We start from the raw sequence: 23,488 nt of genomic DNA, 5'->3' as shown, positions 1-23,488 counted from the left end.
AAGAACACATCACCTGAAGTCTCACGGTCTAAATTTCCTAACGAGTCCCAGAGCAGACAATAAACCTTAAAGATGAAAGCGAAGGGCAAAGACACCCACCACAGCCCTGCCATCTCTTGCCAGTGTGCTGGGGCCATTGCTAGAGATGCTTCTGCGTTTGGACCAAGTGGTCTTCGGCCATCAGGCCTGGACGTTTTTTGCAACTCTTCCCCCTACACTATGACAAGACCCTGAGAACGTATGATGTCAGGTGCCCTTTAGCCTCAACAGCTCTCAGGTAGCAGAGGGCACCCCCATGAACACTTGGGGTTGCACCATGTCAAATCGATGAGAAAATAAGGCATTCCACCTTGGCTTTTCTTAGCTCATCATGAAGTGGAGATTTCAAAGAGGCAACGAAAGGCCACCATGGGCCTCAGGCCCCACATCTGTGAAAGTCCTGAAACCGCACTATGTGATTCCTAGGGTCCAAGATGCCACGGCCTGTGAGACACACTGAGAATCGGGGTGGGACAAAGTCAGGAGCTGGGCGGGGGGAAGCCCAGAGAGCACATTCCCTGTAGCAGTGGGAGAAACACAGAGGAGCCTTGAGAGGCTGCTCACAGAACAGCTAAAAAGGGAGGTGATGTGAGAAGAAGCAATCCTGGAAATCACAAGTTTAAAAAATTGTTTAAAAAAATACACGCTTACAGCAAAAAATCAAAATAGTACAGAAGGACAGAAAGGAAACAGTGCAATTCGCCTGTAGCACCCTCTCTTCTCCACCGTCCTTCTCACAGGCTAACATCTAGCCTTTATGTATCTTCCTAGACACGCTCTGTGCACAAATATGTATGTGTGAGTATGTATATGCTAACATAAATGGGTCATACTCTAGGTTTTGTGCACCTTGATTTTACAATTCAGCAATATAGAAAAATTAATACAAAAACTGGCTTATCCAAAAAAACACTGAGAAATTTGTTCACTACTGCTTTCAGGAGGTAAAGAGAAAAAAATAAAGAAAACATTTTCTCCTCTAATAACCCGATATAATCAATAATTCCTAAAAAGGGGGTGGTGGTTCTTTTAAAGAAAGTTTTAAAATAAAAACACAAAAACCATCCAAGAACAAATCCGAAGTCCTCAAAGGCACACCAGCGACTGCTTCGTGGCCTCACAGCATCATCCTCGGTTGTACTGAACGGATATGAAGGCTCACCCGCTATTTCTCCAAAGTTGAGGGCGTGAGCACCCTACGTCCCTACCCTGGATGAAGCTGGGGGAGGGGGCGGAAGCTCAATACTTCAGCTTCCATCACCTCCCCCCTTCAGCACAGAGAATAAAAGCAAAAGAGCTTCAGGAAAATATAAATTATCAACTACTCCATTTAACTGTGAAGATCAAGAAAGATCAGGAAAAAAGGATTTAAAATATTTTAGAAACTCTTTGTGACCCCTGAACCCCAACTTGGTGGGCCTATGACTGTGGAACCTGCCAGTGGTGACCTAAGTGATACATTACCAAGGTCAAGCAGGGTCTGGATGGAAACGGCTGCTCACGGGTCCAGGAGCAATCCGGCTGCTCTACCTGGACGAAAAGGTCTCACACCGAGTATTCTGTCCAGTGGGACACTGGTATTGATAATGCGGATTAAGCACAAGTTGGATGAGCCAAACTTTAACCAGCAACCCAGACTCCATGAATATGACTCTTTCCTGATAGTTTTTAAATACACAGGTTTGTAAGATTCCAGGAATTAAAAGACTGGAAAGCGTCAGGCTCCGCAGAGACCAGAGCTTGAATAAGATTTGTTTTCAGAAATTCTGGAGCTGTCTGACCTTTGCTAATTGAATTAATAGCTGCAAATTCCTTTCTCTCTGCCATACTCGGTGATAAGCTGAAGAGGCAAATATTCCAAAGGTGTGAAGGCATTCAATTTCTAGTCGATTTTACAGAGGTTTGGCAAACAGCTGGTGCATAATCAGAGCTGACTGCAAAATCAAGATGGTTGGCACCTCCAGAGCAGTGAAGGGCTGCGTAGGGCAGGGCAGAGTCCCGCTTCCAAGGCCCTGGACATCTTTTGCCATTTCTGCTCCTTACATGCAGTGCACCACGGTGGAGAAGGGAAGGAGACCGAGCCAGCTACAAGTCACTTTCTTCCATCTCAGCCACCCTTAGACAGAAGCACCCAGAACACAGCATCCGGAACTGCATGCCAGCTGGTAAATACCAGACATTTTCCATAACAGCGTGGATCACACACAGCCCTTGAATCTACACACCTGTATCGTTCACCTTAACTGTCCATCCACCAATGAGGTCTGTCCCTGTGCTAGCCAGGAAGACTGCTCCGCCTTGTGGAAGAGGGGGCAGGGATCCCTAAAAGCAAGTCAGCGTGGTGGAAGGACAGAAGGCAGGCTCTCCCACACTGCCTCTAATCTCCGGGCGGCCTTGGGGGGGGGGGGGGTCGCTTCACTTCTCTAAGCTTCGGATCCTTGCTACAGATAAGGGGTTAAACTACAGGATTCCTGAGGTATTGTCTGGTCTGAAAATTCTGATTCTAGCTACTTGACTTTGGTTTTGGAATAATTTTAGAAATTACTTAGAACTTTAGAAAAATTACAAAGACAGTAGAGGAAGTTCTTGTACACCCTCCCCCCAGCTTCCCCCGATGTTAACACCCCAGACAGCCACGGGACAGCGGCCAAATCTCAAAGCTAACCCTAGAACACTCCAAGGAACTGAACCCGGACTTTCTGGATTTCAGCAGCTCTTCCACTAACATCCCTTTTATGTTCTGGGATCCAGTCTAGGCTCTGGGCTTGCATTCTGTCATCCCGTCTCCTAGTCTGTGAGAGCTTTTGTTTTCATGATCTTGACCATACTGCAGCTCTTCCTAATGCAGGTTACTTTCTTAGACACCGTAAGACTGACGTCAAGGAGACAGGGAAGAGTGAGATATGGATAATGTCAGGGCCCGCACACAAAAACTAGACCGTGGGAGGTCTGGGCCAAAGAATGTGATCGAACATCTGCCAGTGCTACTGAGTCACGCGCTCTCCACTCCACCGGCTCACTATGACCAGCTTCAACACCACCGAGCATCCCTAGCTCAAAGGTGAAGCTCGCCATTCTGAAGCCAATTTCATTTTCCACATGGGTATTACATAAGCACCGCTAACCAACTTGGGTAACTAAAATGGCTGGTTTCACTGGTTTCACAAGTGGGGTCACTTGTACCTCTGCATCTTGTTCCTTTGGAATCCTGCCAGAGAATGACAACGCCTCTTGAAGATTAAAAGACAAAAAAGGCGGCGCCTGGGTGGCTCAGTTGTTAAGCTGCCTTCGGCTCAGGGCGTGATCCCGGGGTCCTGGGATCGAGCCCCACATCAGGCTACTCCGCTGGGAGCCTGCTTCTTCCTCTCCCACTCCCCCTGCCTGTGTTCCCTCTCTCGCTGGCTGTCTCTCTCTCTGTCAAATAAATAAATGGAATCTTAAAATAAATAAATAAATGAATGAATGAATGACAAAAAAGGGCGGGAACGTGGGTGGCTCAGTTGGTTAAGCATTTCTCTATTTTTTAAAAAAAGATTTATTTGTCAGAGAGAGAGAGAGCGCGAGCAAGCACGCGTGCGCATACAAGCAGGGAGAGTGGCAGGCAGAGGGAGAAGCAGGCTCCCCACTGAGCAAGGAGCCCGATGTAGGACTTGATCCCAGGACTCCAGGATCATGACCTGAGCTGAAGGCAAATGCTTAACCGACTGAACCACCAGGTGCCCCTAAGCATCTGACTCTTGATTTCGGCTCAGGTCATGATCTCAGGGTTGGGATCGAGCCCCCCGTCAGGCTCCGTGCTGAGTGTGGAGCCTGCTTGGGATTCTCTCCCTCTGCCGCAAACCCCTGCTTGCTCTCGCTCTCTCTCTCTAAAACAAAACAAAACAAACCTGAAAAATTACTAATGGCTGAAAGCAGGGCCAGTATCTTGTGAGCCTGAACAAGCTCACATCTCCTCCCCAGCGGCCACCACGGGAGGCGGGCTCTGACATCTTGGGACTAAAGGCGTCTCAGGCGCTATGGTTTTGACAGTGCCCTTCCTCCTTCAGCGACTGCCCGTATGTTCAGACTAATAGATATGTGGCAAATGGACACTGTCAGCAATTAGAAAAGTTTAACAGTCGAAGAACACTAGCAGCAGCATGAAGGGAATTCAGCTCCCTGGGAAAGAAGGTCTGACTGAAGCGGGGGCAAGAGGGTCTCCTTAAAGAAGTGACGATGCCAGCCCCACAGAACGCTCTCGAGTTCAGTGAGACCCTTCCTTTACAGCATGAACAATGGGCTCCATTTTCCCTTTGTATCTTAGGCACCAAGACGTTTCTTAGTAAATATCTCGGGAGGTATCTTCATGTGCTCTTTCTTGAAGGCATTTTTTTTTTTAAAGATTTTATTTATTTATTTGACAGAGATAGACAGCCAGCGAGAGAGGGAACACAAGCAGGGGGAGTAGGAGAGGAAGAAGCAGGCTCCCAGTGGAGGAGCCTGACGTGGGGCTCAATCCCAGAATGCCGGGATCACGCCCTGAGCCGAAGGCAGACGCTTAACGACTGAGCCACCCAGGCACCCCTCTTGAAGGCATTTTTATCTTCAGTGAAAGCTTGGTATCAAAGCAAAAAAAAAAAAAAAAAAAAAAAAAAAAGCCAATTCCGATCGATGAGAACTTGACTTCCTTATAAAGTAGCTTACTAAAATATATGAATATAAAAGCTTACCCATTCACCATCTGTGACTGCCTACATACTTTTATAATCTTTGCTGTGTGTGTGGTTTTGCTTTGTTTCTAATGGGCAGATAACTCGGTTTGGCGATAGGAATCCACGCAGTATTTTGCCAGGACGATGTTACCCCACCGCTCCACTAGTTGGGCTGATACTGCTGGGAATTAACAACCCAGACCCTGAAGGGGGCTCGGGCCTTTCAGTGGCCCTGACTGCACCCACGAAAAACTGTAACCGACCCAGGTCTTCAAAAAACAAGGGAGCTTGAACACGTGTACAAAGGGTGAGGAGAAAGTCAGTAAATACAACGGATTCTATTTTCCTTTTAGGGTGGGAAAATGCTAAGCTATTAGACTTCATTGGAACTCATGTGATGTGAAGTGAAGACACATTTGATGGTGTTGCCATCAAACCAAAGGCCAGAAATCGAATGTCTGCTGGAGCCAGGCGGGACACTCGGATGAGGGCAGGCCAGCAGTAAGACTACAGGAGGTGGTGAGCACTGGGACAGGCGACAGCACAGCCCGCCCACAGGGCAAAGGCTCCTCACAGGGAATTCAGATATGCTGCTACCAGATTTTCTGATTTTTCCAAGAGAAGACAGACAACTGGATGTTTATGCAAAACCTCCCATCTTTAAATGTTAGCATCTACAATTTATGGTGTGGGCACCCAAACCCTGGCCACACATAGAAGATGGCCCATTAGCCACCAATACTAAGGAGCAGTGGCAAGGGACCTAGAACCTGTGTAGCTTCTCTTGTCCTCCTTATCTGAAGGCCTGTAGAAGGCTTTGGTACTAGTTACTGGAGACAGGCTCACTGGCTTGAGATTAAATACCAAAAGAACTTCAAGGAACTTTATACGGCGATGAGAGAGAAATCAGCGACGGTCAATTTAACACTAACAGCCTCCCACAATATCTTGGGCATCAGAACCAAGTTTCTTTAATGAAATTAAATCATAACACCTACATGTTCTTTATAGCAACTTAAGAGTTTTGCCACTAATTCTCGTATTCGTTGTCCCACTCGATCCTCGTGCCTTCCTGCCGCAGACAATAGCACGGACCTGCGCGAGGCTCTGACAGAGGTGGTGGCCGAGTGAAGGAGCACAGAACTGTGTGAATTTTAGTGACTGTTTTCATACAGCATGGCTGCCAGGGGTGTGACCAACACGAACGCATCCCAGACACAGTTACTGGTAAGCTGGGGCGGAGACAGGGGCACAGAACCGTGCTGGGTGGCAGGAAATGTGTGTGGAGGCAGAACTGCATCCTGCAGAAACGGTCTTCCATCCACCCCTCAACTGGCCTGCGCCCTCCCCGGGGTCAGGAATTACTGGCAGCGTCTACGCCCTTTGCTTTTTACCCGACAGGTCAGGACACCGAGGACAAGCTGGGTGACTGACTTGCCCAAGTACACAGAGGTACGCAGAAGCATAGCCGAGCCTAGAACTCAGTCTCTGAGACCAAAATGCCAGTGGGGAAGGGACTGTAGCGTCTCCCAGTATCGTCAAACACACAATCCCAGGGTGTGCGATTGGAGGGCTATTGTCCTGCAGACGTGTGAGGACTCTTCTGGGACACCAGACATGGGCTTTCTCTTACCTCCCATCCTTCCATTTCCAGTCCTCTCTTCCCATATATGTCATAGATGGCTCTGGTCTGGGGGTCGCTGAGCACTGCAAATTAAGAATGACACATGTTTAGAGAGCACGGAATTCTCCTTCCAGACCTGGCAACAGCATCACGTAAGTCTGCCTCCTCTTCTTCCCTGTCCAACCCCAATCTTGCTGAGAGATCCTCTTCATCCCCTGTGCATCTTTCCTCCTAACCGCCTCTCAGATCTGATCTAGGATGTGCTGAAAGGTGGACACGAATGAGAAATACTGGACTCCTTGTGTCTAAGCTACTCCTAACTGTGAGGTGCACCTCGTAGGAGGCCGCACCCAAGTACCGCTAAGGAAGAGCCGTTTTCCGCAGAGCCAAGTTTCTGCCACGGTCTGTAACGTATCTCGACTGGAAAGAGTTAATTCCAGTTCCTAAAGCTTATTCAGACAGGCTCTGACTGTAAAAAAAAGGTGATTTATTATTTGCTCTATTACAGAGTTTCACTAACTCCTAAGACAGGTTTTCTTCTTTTTCCCCATCTTTCCTCTTTTTTATAAATCATTGAAAGACACAAACGCCTGTCACTATGGCGGCCACACCACCAAAGTACATCAGAAAAGACTGCTCGGTGAGGGACAGAGCTACTGGAGGGACGTCCGCACTGAACGTAAGTGTCAGGAAAGCTAACGGCTGTTCCTCTTCTCCTCTGCCGGTTTCTGTTCGAGACCTTTGAATCTCTTCTCCCTTGAGACCTTCCATGTATTTTTAGGCCTAATTAAAAAAACGATGTAAATGATTCTCTCCATATTCAAATCTAATGGGGGAGAAAGAAATGCTGACCACTGGAAAACGTGGGAGGCAGACTTCTCGAGCTAATCTGTAGGATTTCATAGGGAATTATTTATTCACGGCTTTGCTTTGGTCTCCCCGTTAGGATGAACACGGGGCCGGGTTTGCTGCGGCAGCATTTCCACAGCCTCCGCAAGGGCTCTCGGTTAACTCTTCCCTGAGTCTCCGGAACCACACAAATGGGCTACGTGGGTAATTCAGGTAGCAGTAAACTTAATGCAGCCATTTAGACAGCAGAATATGACAGAAGGACCAGGCTTCTGGTCGGGACCGCCGTGGAAGTGGTCAGAATAGAGTTACGTTCTCCGGGGACCCACCGCTGAGCTCAGACGTGCGCCACGGCCCGAGTGTTACTCCTCGGTAAAATCTAATTTTATGGTAAAACCATAAAGTGAAATACAGCATATGCTCTTCAGTCTGCAATGAGAAGTCTTTACTATGTAAAGAAACACATTACTAATTTTTGGTCTAACTAAGGAGCAAATCACCAAATGGCTCTGGAATAAACAACTTGTTTTCCTTGGTGCGTCTCCTAAGAGCAAATTACTATTTTTTAATTTTTGTTTTTAAAACTGTGGCAAAATACACGTAACAGAGAATCGATTTTAGCCACTTTTAAGTGTATGATTCAGGGGCACTGAGGACACTCATGTTATTGTGTGAACACTACCACCGCGTTGCTAGAGGGCCCCCCCCCCCCAATCTCCATCAGAAACCGGGGACCTATCGGGGACTTGAACATTTTAGACACAACTACATCATAGAATTCTCCTTCTGAAGTACCTGAGATGTGAGCATAAAAACCTGAATTACTAGATTCTACTTCCTGTTGGCCTTCTTAAGATTGCTTTCCTCCTTTCGTTAGAACCTTCCCTTAACTGAACACTCTAGAGCCAATAAAATCACGGTCAGAGGGAAAAACATTCCTGTTCATCTTCTCATAAAAAAGAGAACAAAGAAGCCTGTCGGCTGCGATCAGCCTCTTACCTCTAAGAGTTCCCTTTAGAAGAAAGCCAGTGAGCGATTTAGAGCCCGAGTGTTCCCTGCAGCCCAGACCCCGTCTGCCGCTCTGCCCGCACTCTCATTTCCCACTTACTGGACACATTGATTTCCAAAGCAAAATACTACTCTTTCAAAGGACGCTGTCAGTAAAAAAGCACTAACCTAACCTCCTCTCTTATACACCTCTAAGGACTCTCTTTCTGTCCTCTACAAATCAAGTCTCTTAAAAATCGAGCAGCGGCTTCCAGGGCGTCTGTGTGAAGCCAAGACCTCCACTGACCTTCATATGCCTGGTGAACAAGGTTAAACAGTCGTTCTGCTTGTGATTTGAGCTCCGGGTCTCGGTGCTTGTCGGGATGGTAAAGCATACACAGCCTCCGGTAGGCAGCTTTCAGCTCTTCAGAAGAGGCCTACAGAAAGAAAAATCCAATTAGAGAACAATCAATGCTCCTTAAATATTATCATTATCAGAATCAGCCTTGAAATGGGAGCCTGTCAGCCACTTTCCAACGTGTCTGCTCTCTGCACACGGGACATAATGAAGTTATGCTTTATTGCTTCAATAAGGCTTCTTTTTTCCACAGTTAATAAAGTGATCAATTATGGACATCAATAGCAACTGTGTTTTGCAGGGAAATGCTGTCATCAGAGGTGTCTCTAATACTGGTTCACTGTGCTCTGAGCTGAAACGAGAAACGTCAGAGACCCGCATACTTTGTAACCTAAGTTATTTGAAATAAATCATACTGAGGTACTCTTAACAGAACACTGGTTCAGATAGGAGAAGAAGCTGTACGCCACTAGACGGAAATGCCATGCATCTTCTTCGCTTTTCTGGCAAACGAAACTCAGTGAATATTTACCCTTAAAAATCAAAGACAAATAAAACTGTAAAGCCAACACACGCCCCTGGTTCAACCTCTAATTCTAAAACATAGTGCAGAAAGGAGGCAAAAATGCTTTGCTGTCCTGCAGTAGAAACAAAAGCCCTCCCCCCCATGCATGCGACTCCTCACCCGGCTTCAGTCTGAGGGAAAACACGTACCACGGGAAGAGCAGATGAACGGAGTAAATAAAACGGACTCTGCGTGTGTTTTAACCTCACAGAAGGGAGGGACGTGGGATGAGGACAAAACCCACATTCTACTTTGCCCGCCACACAGCCACGGAGAAGTTCTCAGGAACAGGCTCTCTCAGAGGCCCTAGGAACACTGAGCTACCGATCTGGCTAGCCCCTTGGGCCTGTTTTTGGGAAGTATTAGGTCTGATCTTGTATCAGCCTCAGGGACCATTCTGGTCTATCAGAGGTGATGCTGAACGGACGGCTCTACCCAGCTGATCGGTCAAGTAAAGAACATTTTATTTTGGGAGGAAACTCCGTCACCACTTTGACAACAGAAGCCAATTTCTGGGTCGCCAACAACATGCCAGAGGGGCCCAAAAAACCAGCCATCTGGGCGGAGGACTGGGACCAGGTCCCAGGTGACAATGCCGGGGCTGACGGTGCTCTAGGAGCAGGTCTCAGAAAATGCATCTGCAAGAGAACCATCACAGGGACTGTCAAGTGGTCGAGGTTACAGCAGAACACGTTAGACCACATTTTTCTATAATTTCTACAACTTTTCAGTATCTTCCAATTCCAGGATTTACGAGTTTTTTTCACTAAGGAAAAAAGGCAAAACTTTATTGTACTTTAGTGGTAATTTTTGGCACAAAACTTAAATACTTTATATGAGACTAAGTTACTCAGATGCTAGAAAACTAGCAACATTGTACACGTTTATGAGAAGCTTTTTTTTTTTTAAAGATTTTATTTATTTATTTGAGAGAGCGAGCAAGCACAAGTGGGGGGGAGGGGCAGAAGGAGAGGGATGAGCAGACTCCCTGCTTGAGCCGGGAGCCCAACTCGAGGCTCAATCTCAAGACCCTGAGATCATGACCTGAGCCGAATGCAGACGCTTAACGGACTGAGCCACTGAGGCGTCCCTACTAGGGGTTTCAAACAAGGAATTCTGAAGAACTCCAAAGGAAGACACTGCATGTGACTGGTAAGATGTGTAGTCACACGTGCCCAGTGACCCTCAGTGCCCTCCAGACGATGTCTTCACCTCGAGGCCCATGGCTTCTTCTGGGGAGGAGGTGGCTGGCTGGCTGACCTCTCTGAGCCTTTCCAGTTCCGTTATCCAGAAAAGAAAGAGCTATCGGTGAGCCCCTCAGCCTGTGCTTTAAACCAGACACAGACCTCCGTTGCTTGTTTGGACAGCATTATCTACACCTAGTTTTACATCAGCAGCTCCTTGGAGAGGGTCAAGGACCTTGCCGACTGAGCATCCCTTGGCTTCTAAGAATCAGGCAGATTCCTTCTCTTTGGTGCAGCCTCCGAGAATGACGCTATCGAACAACTTGTAGTTGACTGCCTTCCCTCTTTCTCTCCATCTGCTCATCTGTAAGACTTCCTCTGTGGTGACACACCGACCTCCAAGTTTATCGGTGAAGAACACAGGTTTTTGGGGCAAATGAGCCTTCCGACCCTTAGCCTGTTCATCTGCAAAAGGAGACAACTCTCAGGGATGGGGAGACAACGAAATGAGAGTGTGACCATACAGGGCTTCGCAGAGTGCCCGATACACAGCACAAGCTTACAAAGTGTGGCTCTTGTAAAACCTTTTCCCTGTTTTTTCAACCTGCAGCTGTAGACAGTAGTGCCTCTCTCCTCAAAGTCACTGTGACGAGGAAATGAAGGCAGACCTGTCAGTGCTCAACAATGCCGCGCGCACAGTAGGGATCTGTTCACTCCGGCCATCGTAACCCAAAGTGAAGCTCGATAACCCCGAAACCGCAATAAATCAGAGAGAAGGCGTCACCCTGGCATGGGGTGGCAGGAGCGCTCATTCGTGGCGCAGTCCCCGTTTGCGAAAATTCACTGAGCTGCATGCTTAGACACGGGCCCTCTTCCAGATGTACGTTCTGTTTCAGTAAAAACCACGAGGCTCCATGGAAGAGATGGGCAACATTTCCATGTCTGCAGGTCTTTTTTCTTTCTCCTACACTTGGCTTCTTTCCCTGCCAACATCAATCATGAAATGCATTTCTTGCCATACTTGGCCAATATGTCCCCTGTACCAAACCTCATTGTTTTAAGCAAATAATAGTTAACTAAATAAAATAAATCTTCTCCAGGTAGGTTTACCAATGAATGATGTAAAAGGGGCTATTCCTTCCTAAACAGCAATTACAAATTACTTTCTTTCTGCAAATTTTAATTGTTCTTTCCAGGATTTCATAAAAGTTCCAAGTGCACGATTAGACAGATTTGGCTGACTTCTAGCTCAGGCTGCTGTTTCCCGGTTGTTAAAATTAAACTACATGACAAGTGGGTAGAATATCTAATCTGCAAGACCTTCTGTAATCATATTAATAAATGGCTTAATGTGCTATTGATTAAGTAATAGAAATGAGAAGTTTCATTTTTAATAAATATTACATTCAATAGAAGGTTAGATTGGGCCTTTCATCATAACTGAATAGCTAAGGTCACTGGGTCGATACTTCATAAATGATAAACTCTTTATCATAAAAACACTGATATCATTTCAAAATCGGAGAGGTCGTTAAAAATGAAACCTACGGTGGCATACTCATTTCTAAAATTCTATATAAAATTAAGAGGTCTATTGTACTTTTTAAGTCTGAAAACCTTCATCATCTCAATCATCTGGTTCAGTTTTTAATGTAAAGTAAATCTGTTATAAATTCAACCTCATAGATCATAAAACTCACAGTGAAAAGGTCCTCTGTGACTTGACCATAGAGTTTAGTGGTCCATTAAAATGCTTGGATTTGATGCTATATGATACAAAAATGAATTTCCTGCAATAAGGCACAAAAATAAAAGGCTTACAGATTAGAGAAGAAAAAGTAAAACTCGGTATTTGCAGACATCACTTACATGGGAAATCCTAAAGAACCCACAAGAAAGTTACTAAGTGATGTTATTTAGCAAGGTCACGGGGTACAGGGTCAATACGCAAACATCAATTTATTTCGACAATCTAAAAACTGAAATTTACAAAGACAATACCGTTCATAGTATCATCAACAAACACGAACTGCTTAGGGATGGATGTAACGAGTGTGCGCAGGACATGTCTGCGGGCAACCCCAACGTAGTGCCAACAGAAATTACAGCCTGGAAACAACAGGAATAAAACCGTCTTCATGTATCAGAAGGGTCAATATTATTAAGACACCACAATTTCCCAAAACAAGCTACAGATTCAGTGCAACCCAAAATCCCAGCAGGCCTTTTTCTGTAGAAATTGACAAGCTAATTCTAAAATTCATGTGGAAAAACAAAAGATACAGAGAAAAAGAAATTTAATTTTCCTAGTTATTAGCCAAAGTAGCTGAAAAAGAACTGGTGGATGGGGCGCCTGCGTGGCTCAGATGGTTAAGCATCTGCCTTCAGCTTGGGTAGTGATCTCAGGGTCCTGGGATCGAGCCCCACATCAGGCTCCCAGCTCAGCAGGGAGTCTGCTTCTCTCTGCCTCTGCCTCTCTCCCCTGCTCATGGTCTCTCTCTCTCAAATGAATAAATAAAATCTTTAAAAGAAAAAAAAAAAAAAGAACTGGAGGATTCCATTACTGGGTTTCAAGATTTATTACACGGCTCTAGGAATCAAGACAGTGCGTACTGGTGAAAGTCAATGGCACAGAGTCAAGTCCATAAATCGACCCCTATACACAGCCAGGTGATTTTTGACAAAGATGTCAAGGCGGTTCAATGGGGAAAAGATCATCTTTTTAATACATATGCTGAAAGGGACATAAATATACAGAAAAATGAACCTTGACCCTTACCTTGCGTCATATGTAGGGGACACATGAAGACCTTCAGAGAAATAAAAACAGATAAACAAAAGCTGAGGGAGTTCATTACCATTAAACCTGCCCTGCAGGAAATGCTCCAGGGAGCTCTGCAGGTTGAAATGAAAGGATCCTAGGCAGTGACTCAAAGCTATATGAAGAGGTAAAGGTCTCAGTAAAGGTTAAACACTCGGGCAATTATAAAAGCTAGTGTTACTGTAAAAATGGGTCCTGACTCCACATTTTATTTTCTTAATAATTTAAGTTACTAACACATTAAAAAAATTACTAAAGGTTAGTCCTTTGTAACTTTGGCTTGTAACGTCCCATTTTGTTTCTACATAATGTAAGAAACTAAAGCATTATAAAAAACAATTACTAGATGGGGAGCCTGGGGGGCGCAGTCGGTTGGGTGTCTGACTCTTGGTTTCAGCTAAGGTCATGATCTCAGGGTCGTGGGACTGGGCCCTGAGTTGGGTTCTGCACTTGGTGGGGAGTATGCTTAGGATTCCCCCTCCCTCTCCTTCTGCCCCTCCCACTTGTGAGTGTGCTCACTTTCTCTAAAATAAATAAACCTTTAAAAAACCCCAGATAATTACTAGGTTATTTTTTGGACACCCAACGTATAAAGATGTAATTCTGTGACATCAATAACTGAAAGATGTGGGAAAAGCACTAGAGGACCAGAGTTTTTGTATACTGCAGAAGTCAGGCCGGTATAAACCCGATTAGAATGTTAAGATGTTACATGAAACCACAAATTACAGAACACACATGGAAGGAAATGAGAAGGGGGTTAGGACATTTCAGCATTGAACACTGGCTAAACACAAAAGACCATGATTTGGAAATTAAAGGACAAAAAAGATACAGGGCAGAGAAAGGAAAGAGTAAAGTGGCAGAAAGAAGGCCCTCCTTATCAATAGCTATTTTAAATGCCAATGGATTAAATTCTCCAATAAAAAGACACAGACTGGCAGGATGAATTACAAAAAACAAACAAACAAACAAAAAAACACACACAAAAAACAAACCCAACTGTTTGCTGCCTATAGGAGACTTGCTTTAGAACCAAAGACACAAATAAGTGAAAAATGAAAGGGTAGGAAACATTCCCTGCAAACAGTAACCAAAAGAGAGGGGTGGCTCTATTAACATCAGACAAAATAGACATTAAATCAAAAAAGGTTACAAGAAACAAAGGAGGACAATATATATATCAATTCAAGATTCAATACAGCAAGCACATGTAACAATTATAACTATTTGCTACCTAATAACAGACTGTCAAAATATATGAAGCAAAAATGGACAGAATTGAAAGGAAAAATAGACAGTTCTACAATAATAGTAAAATTTCAATATTTTCCTTCAATAATATAGAGACTAACCAAGACAAGAGGAGGGAAAAAGAGGACCTGGACAATACAGTAAGCCAACTAGATCTAACAGAGATGTACAGAATATTCTACTCATGATAACAGAACATGCATTGGGATGTGTGCACAGGGGAGGTCATGTATGTGGAAGTCATAAAGAACCTAAAAACCTACTAAGTGATTTTAGTAAGGTGATAAGATACGGGGTATCAATAAAAGTTTCAATACAGCAAGAAGATATGTGTTAAGCCACCAATTAAGTCTCAACAGATTTAAAAAGATGGATATCCTAAGCATCTTCCCCAACTACAATGGGAGGGAGTTAGAAATCAGTAACAGAAAGAAAACTGGAAAATTCACGTTCGTGGAAATTTAATGACACATTCTTAAATAACCAAGAAGAGATTGTGAGGGATATTAGAAAACAGAGATGAAAGAAAAGAAATAAAACATAATGAAACTTACAGGATGCAGTAAAAGCAATGGTGAGGGGGAAATTTATAGCCATAAATGTTTACATTAAAAAACAGCAAAGATCATAAGTCAATGACCTAATATATAACTGAGGAACTAGAAAAAAGAACAACGAACTGAAAAAAGCTAACTAGCAGAAGGAAATAATATCAGAGCAGAGATAAATAAACTAGACAATAAAAAAGCAACAGAGATAATGAATGAAACTAAAGGTGGTTCTCAAAAAAAAAAAATCAACAAGATTGACAAATCTCTAGCTAGTCTGCCTAAGGACAACAAGAGAAAAGATTGAAATTAATAAGCTCAGAAATGAAAGCAGGGATATTACTACTGATTCTACAGAAAGAAAAGGGTTATAAAAAAGTACTACGAACAATTAATTGCCCACCAACAAACTGGAAAACCTACATGAAATGGACAGACTCCTGGAAACATAAAACCTACCAAGACTAAATCATAAAGAAACGGAAAATCTGAGTAGTCCTATAATTAATAAGGAGATTTAATTACTAATCAAAAACTTCTTGACAAAGCAAAAAAAGCCCTGGACCTAATGGCTTCCCTGGTGAATTCTACCAGAAATTTAAAGAATTAATTTCAATCCTTCTCCAACTTTTCCAAAACATCAAGGAAGAGGGAACACTTCCAAACTCATACCAAAGCTCCACAAAGACAGCACAAGAAAACTACAGACCAATACCCCTTATGAACACCGATGCAAAAATTCTCAACAGAACAGTAGCAAACAGATTTTAGCATACTAAAAGGATTATTATACACCATGACCGTGTAGGATTTATTCCTGGAATGCAGAGGTAGTTCAGCAAAAATCAATCAATATAATATACCACACTAAGAGAATGAAAGAAAGAAAAAAACATATGGTCATCTCAATTGATGCAGAAAAAGCATCTGACAAAATTCAACACCTTATCGTGGTAAAAACATTCAACAAACTAGGAACAGAAGGAAACCACCTCAGCATAATGAAAGCCATAAAGAGCTCTTACAACTGAAGACAGATCTACAGTGAACATCATACTCAATGGTGAGATCAGGACCAAGGCAAGGATTTCTGCCATTACCACTTCTATTCAACATAGTACTGGCAGTCCTAGCCAGAGATATTAGATAAGAAAAAGAAATAAATGGTATCCAGATTGGAAAGTAAAATAATCTCTGTTCCCAGACTGTATGATCTTATATGAAGAAAATGAACAATTCCACCCACAAAAAAACTATTAAAGCTAATAAATGAATTAAGCAGAGTTGCAGGACACAAAGTCAACACACACAAATTAGCTGCATTTCTATACACTAAAAATCAACAATCTGTAAAGGAAGTTAAGAAAAATAGTTCCACTTACAACAGCATTAAAAAAAAAACAAAAAAAAACAAAACCCCACCTTAGTAATTAACTTAACCAAGGAGGTAAAAGATTTTTTCTAATGAGAACTATGACACACTGTTGTAAGAATTAAAGAAGACATAAAAAAAAGAAAAAAAAAAGAAAAAAAAGAAAGACATTCCACATCAATGTACTGGAAGACAGTATCATTAAGATGTTAATACTACCCAAAGCAACTAAAAGATTCAATACAATCTGTATCAAAATCCCAATGACAGGGGCGCCTGGGTGGCTCAATCATTAAGCGTCTGCCTTCGGCTCAGGGCGTGGTCCTGGAGTCCTGGGATCGAGCCCCACATCAGGCTCCTCTGCTGCGAGCCTGCTTCTTCCTCTCCCACTCCCCCTGCCTGTGTTCCCTCTCTCGCTGGCTGTCCCTCTCTCTCTGTCAAATAAATAAATAAAATCTTAAAAAAAAAAAAAAATCCCCATGACAGTTTTTGCAGAAATAGAAAAATCCACCCTAGAATTTGCAAGGAATATCAAGGGATCCCAAAGAGCCAAATAATCTTGAAAAAGAACAAAGTTGGAGGATTCATATTTCCTTATGTCAAAGCTTACTACAGAGCTACAGTAATCAAAATAGTGTGGTATTAGAATAAAGACAGACATGTGGACCAACAGGATAGGGTAGAGGGCCCAGGAATATACATTCATATACATGGTCAAATAATTTTTGACAAGGTGCCAAGGCAACTCAATTAAGGAAAGGACAGTTCTATCAACAAATGGTGCTGGGAAAACTGGATGTTCGTATGTAAAAGAATGAGTAGGATCCTTACTTAACTCCACATATAAAAGTTAATGCAATTGATTTTTGTGTGTTGACTTCCTATCATATAACTTCACTGATTCATTTATTAGTTTATTCACTAAAAATGAATGAAAGACCTATACATAAGAGTGTAAAACTCTTAGAAGAAAATACAGGGCAAAGGTTTCATTACATTGGATTTGGCAATGATTTCTTGGTTATAACATCGAAGGCGCAGGTGATAAAAGAAAAAACAGGCAAAACTTACCAAAACCAAGAACTTCTCAAAACTAAGAACTTTTGTAAATCAAGGGATACTATCAAGAAAGTGAAAAAACAATCTATAGACTGGGAACAAATATTTGCAAATCATATACCTAATAAGGAATTAATATCCAGAATATATAAAGAACCCCTAAAACTCAACAAAAACAACCAACCTAATTAAAAAATTGACAAAGGACTTGAATAGACATTTTCCCAAAGAAGATACAATAATGTCCAATAAGCACATGAAAGGGTGCTCAACATCACGAATCATTAGGGAAATGCACAATGAGATACCACCCACATCCATTAGGATGCTATTATAAAACAAAGAGATAATAACAAGTGTTGGCAAGGACGTAAAGAAACTGGAACCCACGTACACTGTTGGTGGGAATGTAAAATGGTGTAGCTTTCACGGAAAACAGTGTGGTAGTTTCTCAAAAAAACAAAGCAAAACAAAACAAAAGAAACAGATTTACCATATGACTCAGCAATTCCACTTCTGGGCACATCCTCAAAAGAACTGCGAGCAGGGTCTCAAACAGATATTTGTAAACCTATGTTCACAGCAGTATGATTCACAATAGTTAAAACATGGAAGCAGCCCAAGTGTCCATCAACAGATAAATGCTTATGAGCAGAATACGGTACAAACATACAACGGAATATTCAGTCTTAAAGAGGCAGGGAATTCTGACACATGCTATAACATGGATGAACCCTGAAATTATCATACCAAGTGAAATAAGCCAGTCACAAAATGATAAATACTATATGATTCTACTCAGATGAAGTATCTAGTAAAAAATCAGAGACAGAAAGTAGAATAATGCTTGCCAGGGAGTTGGGGTGGGGGAGGAGATAGTTGTTGTGTAATGGATAGAATTTCGGTTTTGCAAGATGAAAAGACTTCAGGAGACAGATGGTGGTGACGGTTGCACAACATTGTGCATGTACTTAATCTCACTGAACTATAAAAATCGGGTAAGATGGTAAATTTTATGTTATATGTATTTTACAATTTAAACAACTGAGGGGCACCTGGGTGGGTAGCACAGTCAGTTAAGCAGCTGCCTTCGGCTCAGGTCATGATCCCAGTGTCCTGGGATCGAGCCCCAAGTCTGGCTCTCTGCTCAGTGCGGAGCCTGCTTCTCCTTCGCCCTCTGCCTGCTGTTCCCCTGCTTGTGCTCTCTCTGTCAAATAAACAAATAAAATCTTAAAAAAAATAAATTGAAAAAAAAAAAAACCCTCAAAATGAATAAAGACTTAAATGTGAAAGCTAAAACCATAAAACTTTTTTTTGTTTTTAAAGATTTTATTTATTTATTCATGAGAGACAGAGAGAGAGGCAGAGGCAGAGGGAGAAGCAGGCTCCCCTGAGCAAGGAGCTGGATGTGGGACTTGATCCCAGCACCCTGGGATCACAACCTGAGCAGAAGGCAGACGCTTAACTGACTGAGCCACCCAGGCGCCCAACCATAAAACTTCTAAAAACACAATTTTTGTTAATGTCGAGTTAAAGATTTCCAAATATTTAAAAAATATGTATCTGATGGATTTGTATCCAGAATATATGAAGAACTCTTACTGAAGAAGACAACCCAATAAAATAATGAGTAAAAGATTTAAACAGAAACTTCAACCTAAGGTGATACAGGAATGGCTAATAAGTACATGAAAAGACATCCAATATTGTTAGTCATCACGGAAATGCAAATTAAAAACAAAAGTAGATACTACCACACAACCACTAGACTGTCTAAAATGACAGACCGAGAAGAGTAAATGTGGGTGAGGATGTGAAGCAAAATAAACATCATTTTCAAAAATATGAAGAAAATCTTTGTCACTGGCATAGAGATAAAAATAGCATCAATTCTTCTGTCAAAATAGGTTAAAGAAATGAGTCAATGGCTATGTTTTCCTACTTGAATTACCTTAAAAAACCCTTATTTTATTAGAAAAGTATACATATTCTTCATGGATAAAATGGAAAATATAGATAACATCTTATTTTTTTATTATTTTATTTTTAAAGATTTTATTTATTTATTTGACAGAGACAGCCAGCGAGAGAGGGAACACAGCAGGGGGAGTGGGAGAGGAAGAAGCAGGCTCCCAGCGGAGGAGCCTGATGTGGGGCTCGATCCCAGAACGCCGGGATCACGCCCTGAGCCGAAGGCAGACGCTCAACGACTGCGCCACCCAGGTGCCCCTAGATAACATTTTAAAATAAAAATTTGTTTTTTCTGTAATAGAATTTTATAATTCCCTTTTTTTTTCAGTTAAAGATCTTTGTGAGGTTTTGTTTTGTGGCTCTTATTGGTCATCAAGTATTTTCCACATCATTTTAAATGGCTGCATAGTATTTCAAATATGGCATTATCACAGTTTATGTAAGGATTCCCCATGAATACTTTTCATTTGTTTTCAGAAGGCTGGAGTGGACATCCCTACAACTAAAACTTTGTGTGCATCCATGATCACCTTTTTGCAAATAAATTTCTAGAATTGTTGGGTTAAAGGGTGTAAGATTTCCATTTTAGTCTGCTGAACTGCTCTCTATTAAGTGTCTAACATTTAATTATTTTAAATTTAAAAATTTCATTTTATCAAAGGGATACATAGAACAGCTTATGAATGGAACTACTAGACTTACAACCAAAACAGCATTCATCCCCACTCCTCAGGTAATAAGTATGTTAAAATCCCTCAGCATTTTCCTCTTTACCTTTCTTTCTTTTCTTTTTTTTTTTAAGATTTTATTTACTTATTCGACAGAGATAGAGACAGCCAGCGAGAGAAGGAACACAAGCAGGGGGAGTGGGAGAGGAAGAAGCAGGCTCATAGAGGAAGAGCCTGATGTGGGGCTCGATCCCATAACGCCGGGACCACGCCCTGAGCCGAAGGTAGACGCTCAACCGCTGTGCCACCCAGGTGCCCCTCCTTCCTTCCTTTCCTTCCTTCCTTCCTTCCTTCCTTCCTTCCTTCCTTCCTTCCTTCCTTCCTTCCTTCTTCTTTCTTTTTTTCTTTCTTTCTTTCTTTCAAGATTTTATTTATTTATTTGACAGAGAGAGACACAGCCAGCGAGAGAGGGAACACAAGCAGGGGGAGTGGGAGAGGAAGAAGCAGGCTCCCAGCGAGCAGAGAGCCTGATGTGGGGCTCGATCCTAGGACCCTGGGATCACGCCCTGGGCCAAAGGCAGATGCTCAATGACTGAGCCACCCAGGCGCCCCCGTCTTTATATTTCTAAATCATATGCTTATACTCATATCCTTAATTTTAGAAGTTTAGATTTAATCTACTCATGAGAATTTAGTTCTCTTTTACTTCCGTTTCTCTTTCCCCTCCTTTCTACAGTTTCCACAACTTTGAATCAAATCAATATGCAATATCTTACCAAAAACAATTTTTTCTCCCACTTTCTAATAACTTATTTATTTACAAAAACAAATGATCGAATGTCTACAGTGTGCTTGAGAGGAATACAACACAAAAACTTAATTTTTAGGCACACCTGGGCAGCTCAGTCATTAAGCGTCTGCCTTTGGCTCAGGGCGTGATCCCAGAGTCCTAGGATCGAGCCCCACATCAGGCTCCTCCGCTGGGAGCCTGCTTCTTCCTCTCCCACTCCCCCCGCCTGTGTTCCCTCTCTCGCTGGCTCTCTCTCTGTCAAATAAATAAACAAAATCTTTTAAAAAAACCTTAATTTTTATTGTGATTATGTAAATACAGCTCAAATTTGAATGAACCAGTATACTATGATTATATTTCTTTCCTAAACTATTTTTAATTTTTCCTAGAGTTAACGATTGCCTCATTTTTTCCATTTGCTTTAGCTTTCTATATCTCTGTCACAGATTCTTCAACTCCTCAAAGTAAACTTAAAGACTTCTAGTCTTTTCAATACAAAAATATTAAATAGTTCACCAATTCCATGTTGTTTCTTTTTCTTCCCCCAAGAGGGAAAGATCTTCCTCCCAGAGATCTCTGCATTGTATCAAACGTCAGGCCTGCTAAACAAACTTCATCCTAGGATCCCTGTCACCATCCTCCAGGGTATCTTTCCTGGATCAGTCTCTTCTTTTTGGTATCCTATGCCCTTTCTCTTTCTTGGTTTTCTTTTTATTTCAGTAGAGTTCAATCTCCAGTAGTTTATTTCAGTGGAGTTCGATCTCCAGTAGTTTCCTTTACAAAGGTTGGCTGGGAGAAAACATTTTTTGGACTTCACATATCTCAAAATGTTTTTTTTTTTTAAATTCGTTTTTTCTCTTTTTTTTTAAGTAAGCTCTACACCCATGGTGAGGCTCAAACTCACGACCCTGAGATCAAGAGTCACATGCTCTACTGACTGAGCCAGTTGGGGGCCCCTCAAAATGTTCTTATATTCTGTCTTTATACTTGATAAATAGTTGGCTGAGGATAGAATCCTAGCTTGGAAATATTTTTTCCTCAGAATTTTTACAGTATTGTTTGTTTCACTGTCTTTTACCTTATAGTACTATGGCTGAGAAAGGTTAATGTCATTCCAATTTCCAATCCTTTGTGACCTGTTTGGAAACTTTTAGTATTCTCTCTTTCACCAATGATTCCCTTAGTACAGGTCTTTTTCTCCCCCACCCACCGAGCTAGTTACTTAATTGGCCCTTTCCACCTAGAGTCTCGTATCTTTTAGTTCTGAGAATTTTTCTCATATTGTTTAATATGTCTTCCCCTTCATTTTACTTTAATGTGTAAGAGTTGGTCTTCTAATTTTTAAATTTTACTTTCATCGAGATTTTCTCATCTTCATCTTTCAGCCCCTCTATATAAAGTTTTTATTTCTACCTTATTTTTGATTTCCAAGATCTTTTTGTTTATATTTCCTTTTAAAAAAGACTTATTTATTTAGAGAGAGAAAGTACGAGTGGGGGAGGGGCAGAGGGAGAGAAAGAATCCTGAGGCAGACTCCCAGCTGAGCACAGAGCCCATCACAGGGCTCAATCCCAGGACCTGAGCCGAAACAGAGTCAGACACCTAACCAACTGAGCCACCCAAGCGCCCCAGAACAAGATGATACTTTTAAAAGAAATATATACAGGGGCGCCTGGATGGCTCAGTCAGTTAAGCTGCTGACTCTTGATTTCCCCTGCTTAGGTCATGATCTCAGGGTCGAGATCAAGCCCTGCACTGGGCTCAGCCTGCAGCTGGAAGCCCCTCCCCCAACTCGTGCTCCCTCTCTCTCTAAATACATACATACATAAATAAAATCTTTCAAAAAAAAGTATCTCCTTGTTCTTATTTCTTACATGTAATATCTTACTTCTCTGAAGACGATCTAGTTTTCAAACTTCCTGCACTGTCTGCTTCATTTTTCTTTGCTGTCTGCATGATCTTAGAAATTCACACTGTAGTATTTCTCCAAATATTTATGTTCTTTGTTATCAATTCATACCCAACAGGAAGATACCACGGAGCTATCTGGAAGCTCTACGTGAACAGGCCTTGTCACCTGATGAGCTTCTTTGCAAAATCCCTGTGAGAGGACTGAGAAGTTTCATCTGGTGGTATTTTCTCTTTGATAGGCCAGTTTTTTCAGGGAAGGACGCAGAGAACAAGGAAAAAGCTGTAAGTCTCACCAAGCAGGATGTAATCACTCATATATTCCCTGCTTTGGTAAGGGTGCCATTCTCGTCCTCTACTGTGCCCATGGCTAGGCTCTGAAGCCTTCCTGGTTCAAGTTCTCCAGGGAAATCCTGTCTCCTGGCTGGGTGGGCTAGCACAATCATCTCATCAGCACTGAGTGCTACCATCAGAAAGAAAACAATCTTTGTCAACATGGCAGACAAATGGGTACTCTATTTTAAATTGCATTTGTTGGGCCCCTGGATGGCTCCGTCGGTAAAGCATCTGCCTTCGGCTCAGGTCATGATGGGATGGAGCCCCATGTTGGCCTCCCCGCTCAGCAGGGAGCCTGCTTCTCCCTCTCCCTCTGCCCCTCCTTCTGCTCGTGCTCTCTCCCTCTGTCAGATAAATGGATAAAATCTTAAAAAAAATAGATGCATTTGTTTCTTTACTACCGAGGGTGAACATTTCTCCATGCGTTTATTTGCATTTTAGACTTCTTCTTTATGAAATGACCC

The 23,488-nt window shown here is 42.5% G+C and overlaps 1 protein-coding gene across 1 annotated transcript in view; it reads right to left on the bottom strand.

Moving 5' to 3' along the window:
• DNAJC11 (DnaJ heat shock protein family (Hsp40) member C11) overlaps nt 1-23,488 on the bottom strand; it is a 74,809-nt gene that overhangs the window by 39,398 nt on the left and 11,923 nt on the right. The window contains exons 2-3 of the mRNA XM_045803558.2: nt 8,498-8,627; nt 6,364-6,437 (exon numbers count right to left, since the gene is read on the bottom strand). Of these exons, the coding sequence (XP_045659514.1) occupies nt 6,364-6,437; nt 8,498-8,627 (204 nt within the window). The remainder of the gene's footprint in view (nt 1-6,363; nt 6,438-8,497; nt 8,628-23,488) is intronic.

This window comes from Ursus americanus, chromosome 33 (assembly GCF_024610735.1).
Source record: "Ursus americanus isolate L20-20 chromosome 33, mUrsAme1.1.p, whole genome shotgun sequence".
In the NCBI taxonomy this organism is placed as follows: domain Eukaryota; kingdom Metazoa; phylum Chordata; class Mammalia; order Carnivora; family Ursidae; genus Ursus; species Ursus americanus.
Note: the sequence above shows the minus strand (reverse complement) of the source record. Positions and strands in the feature narration are given on the sequence as shown.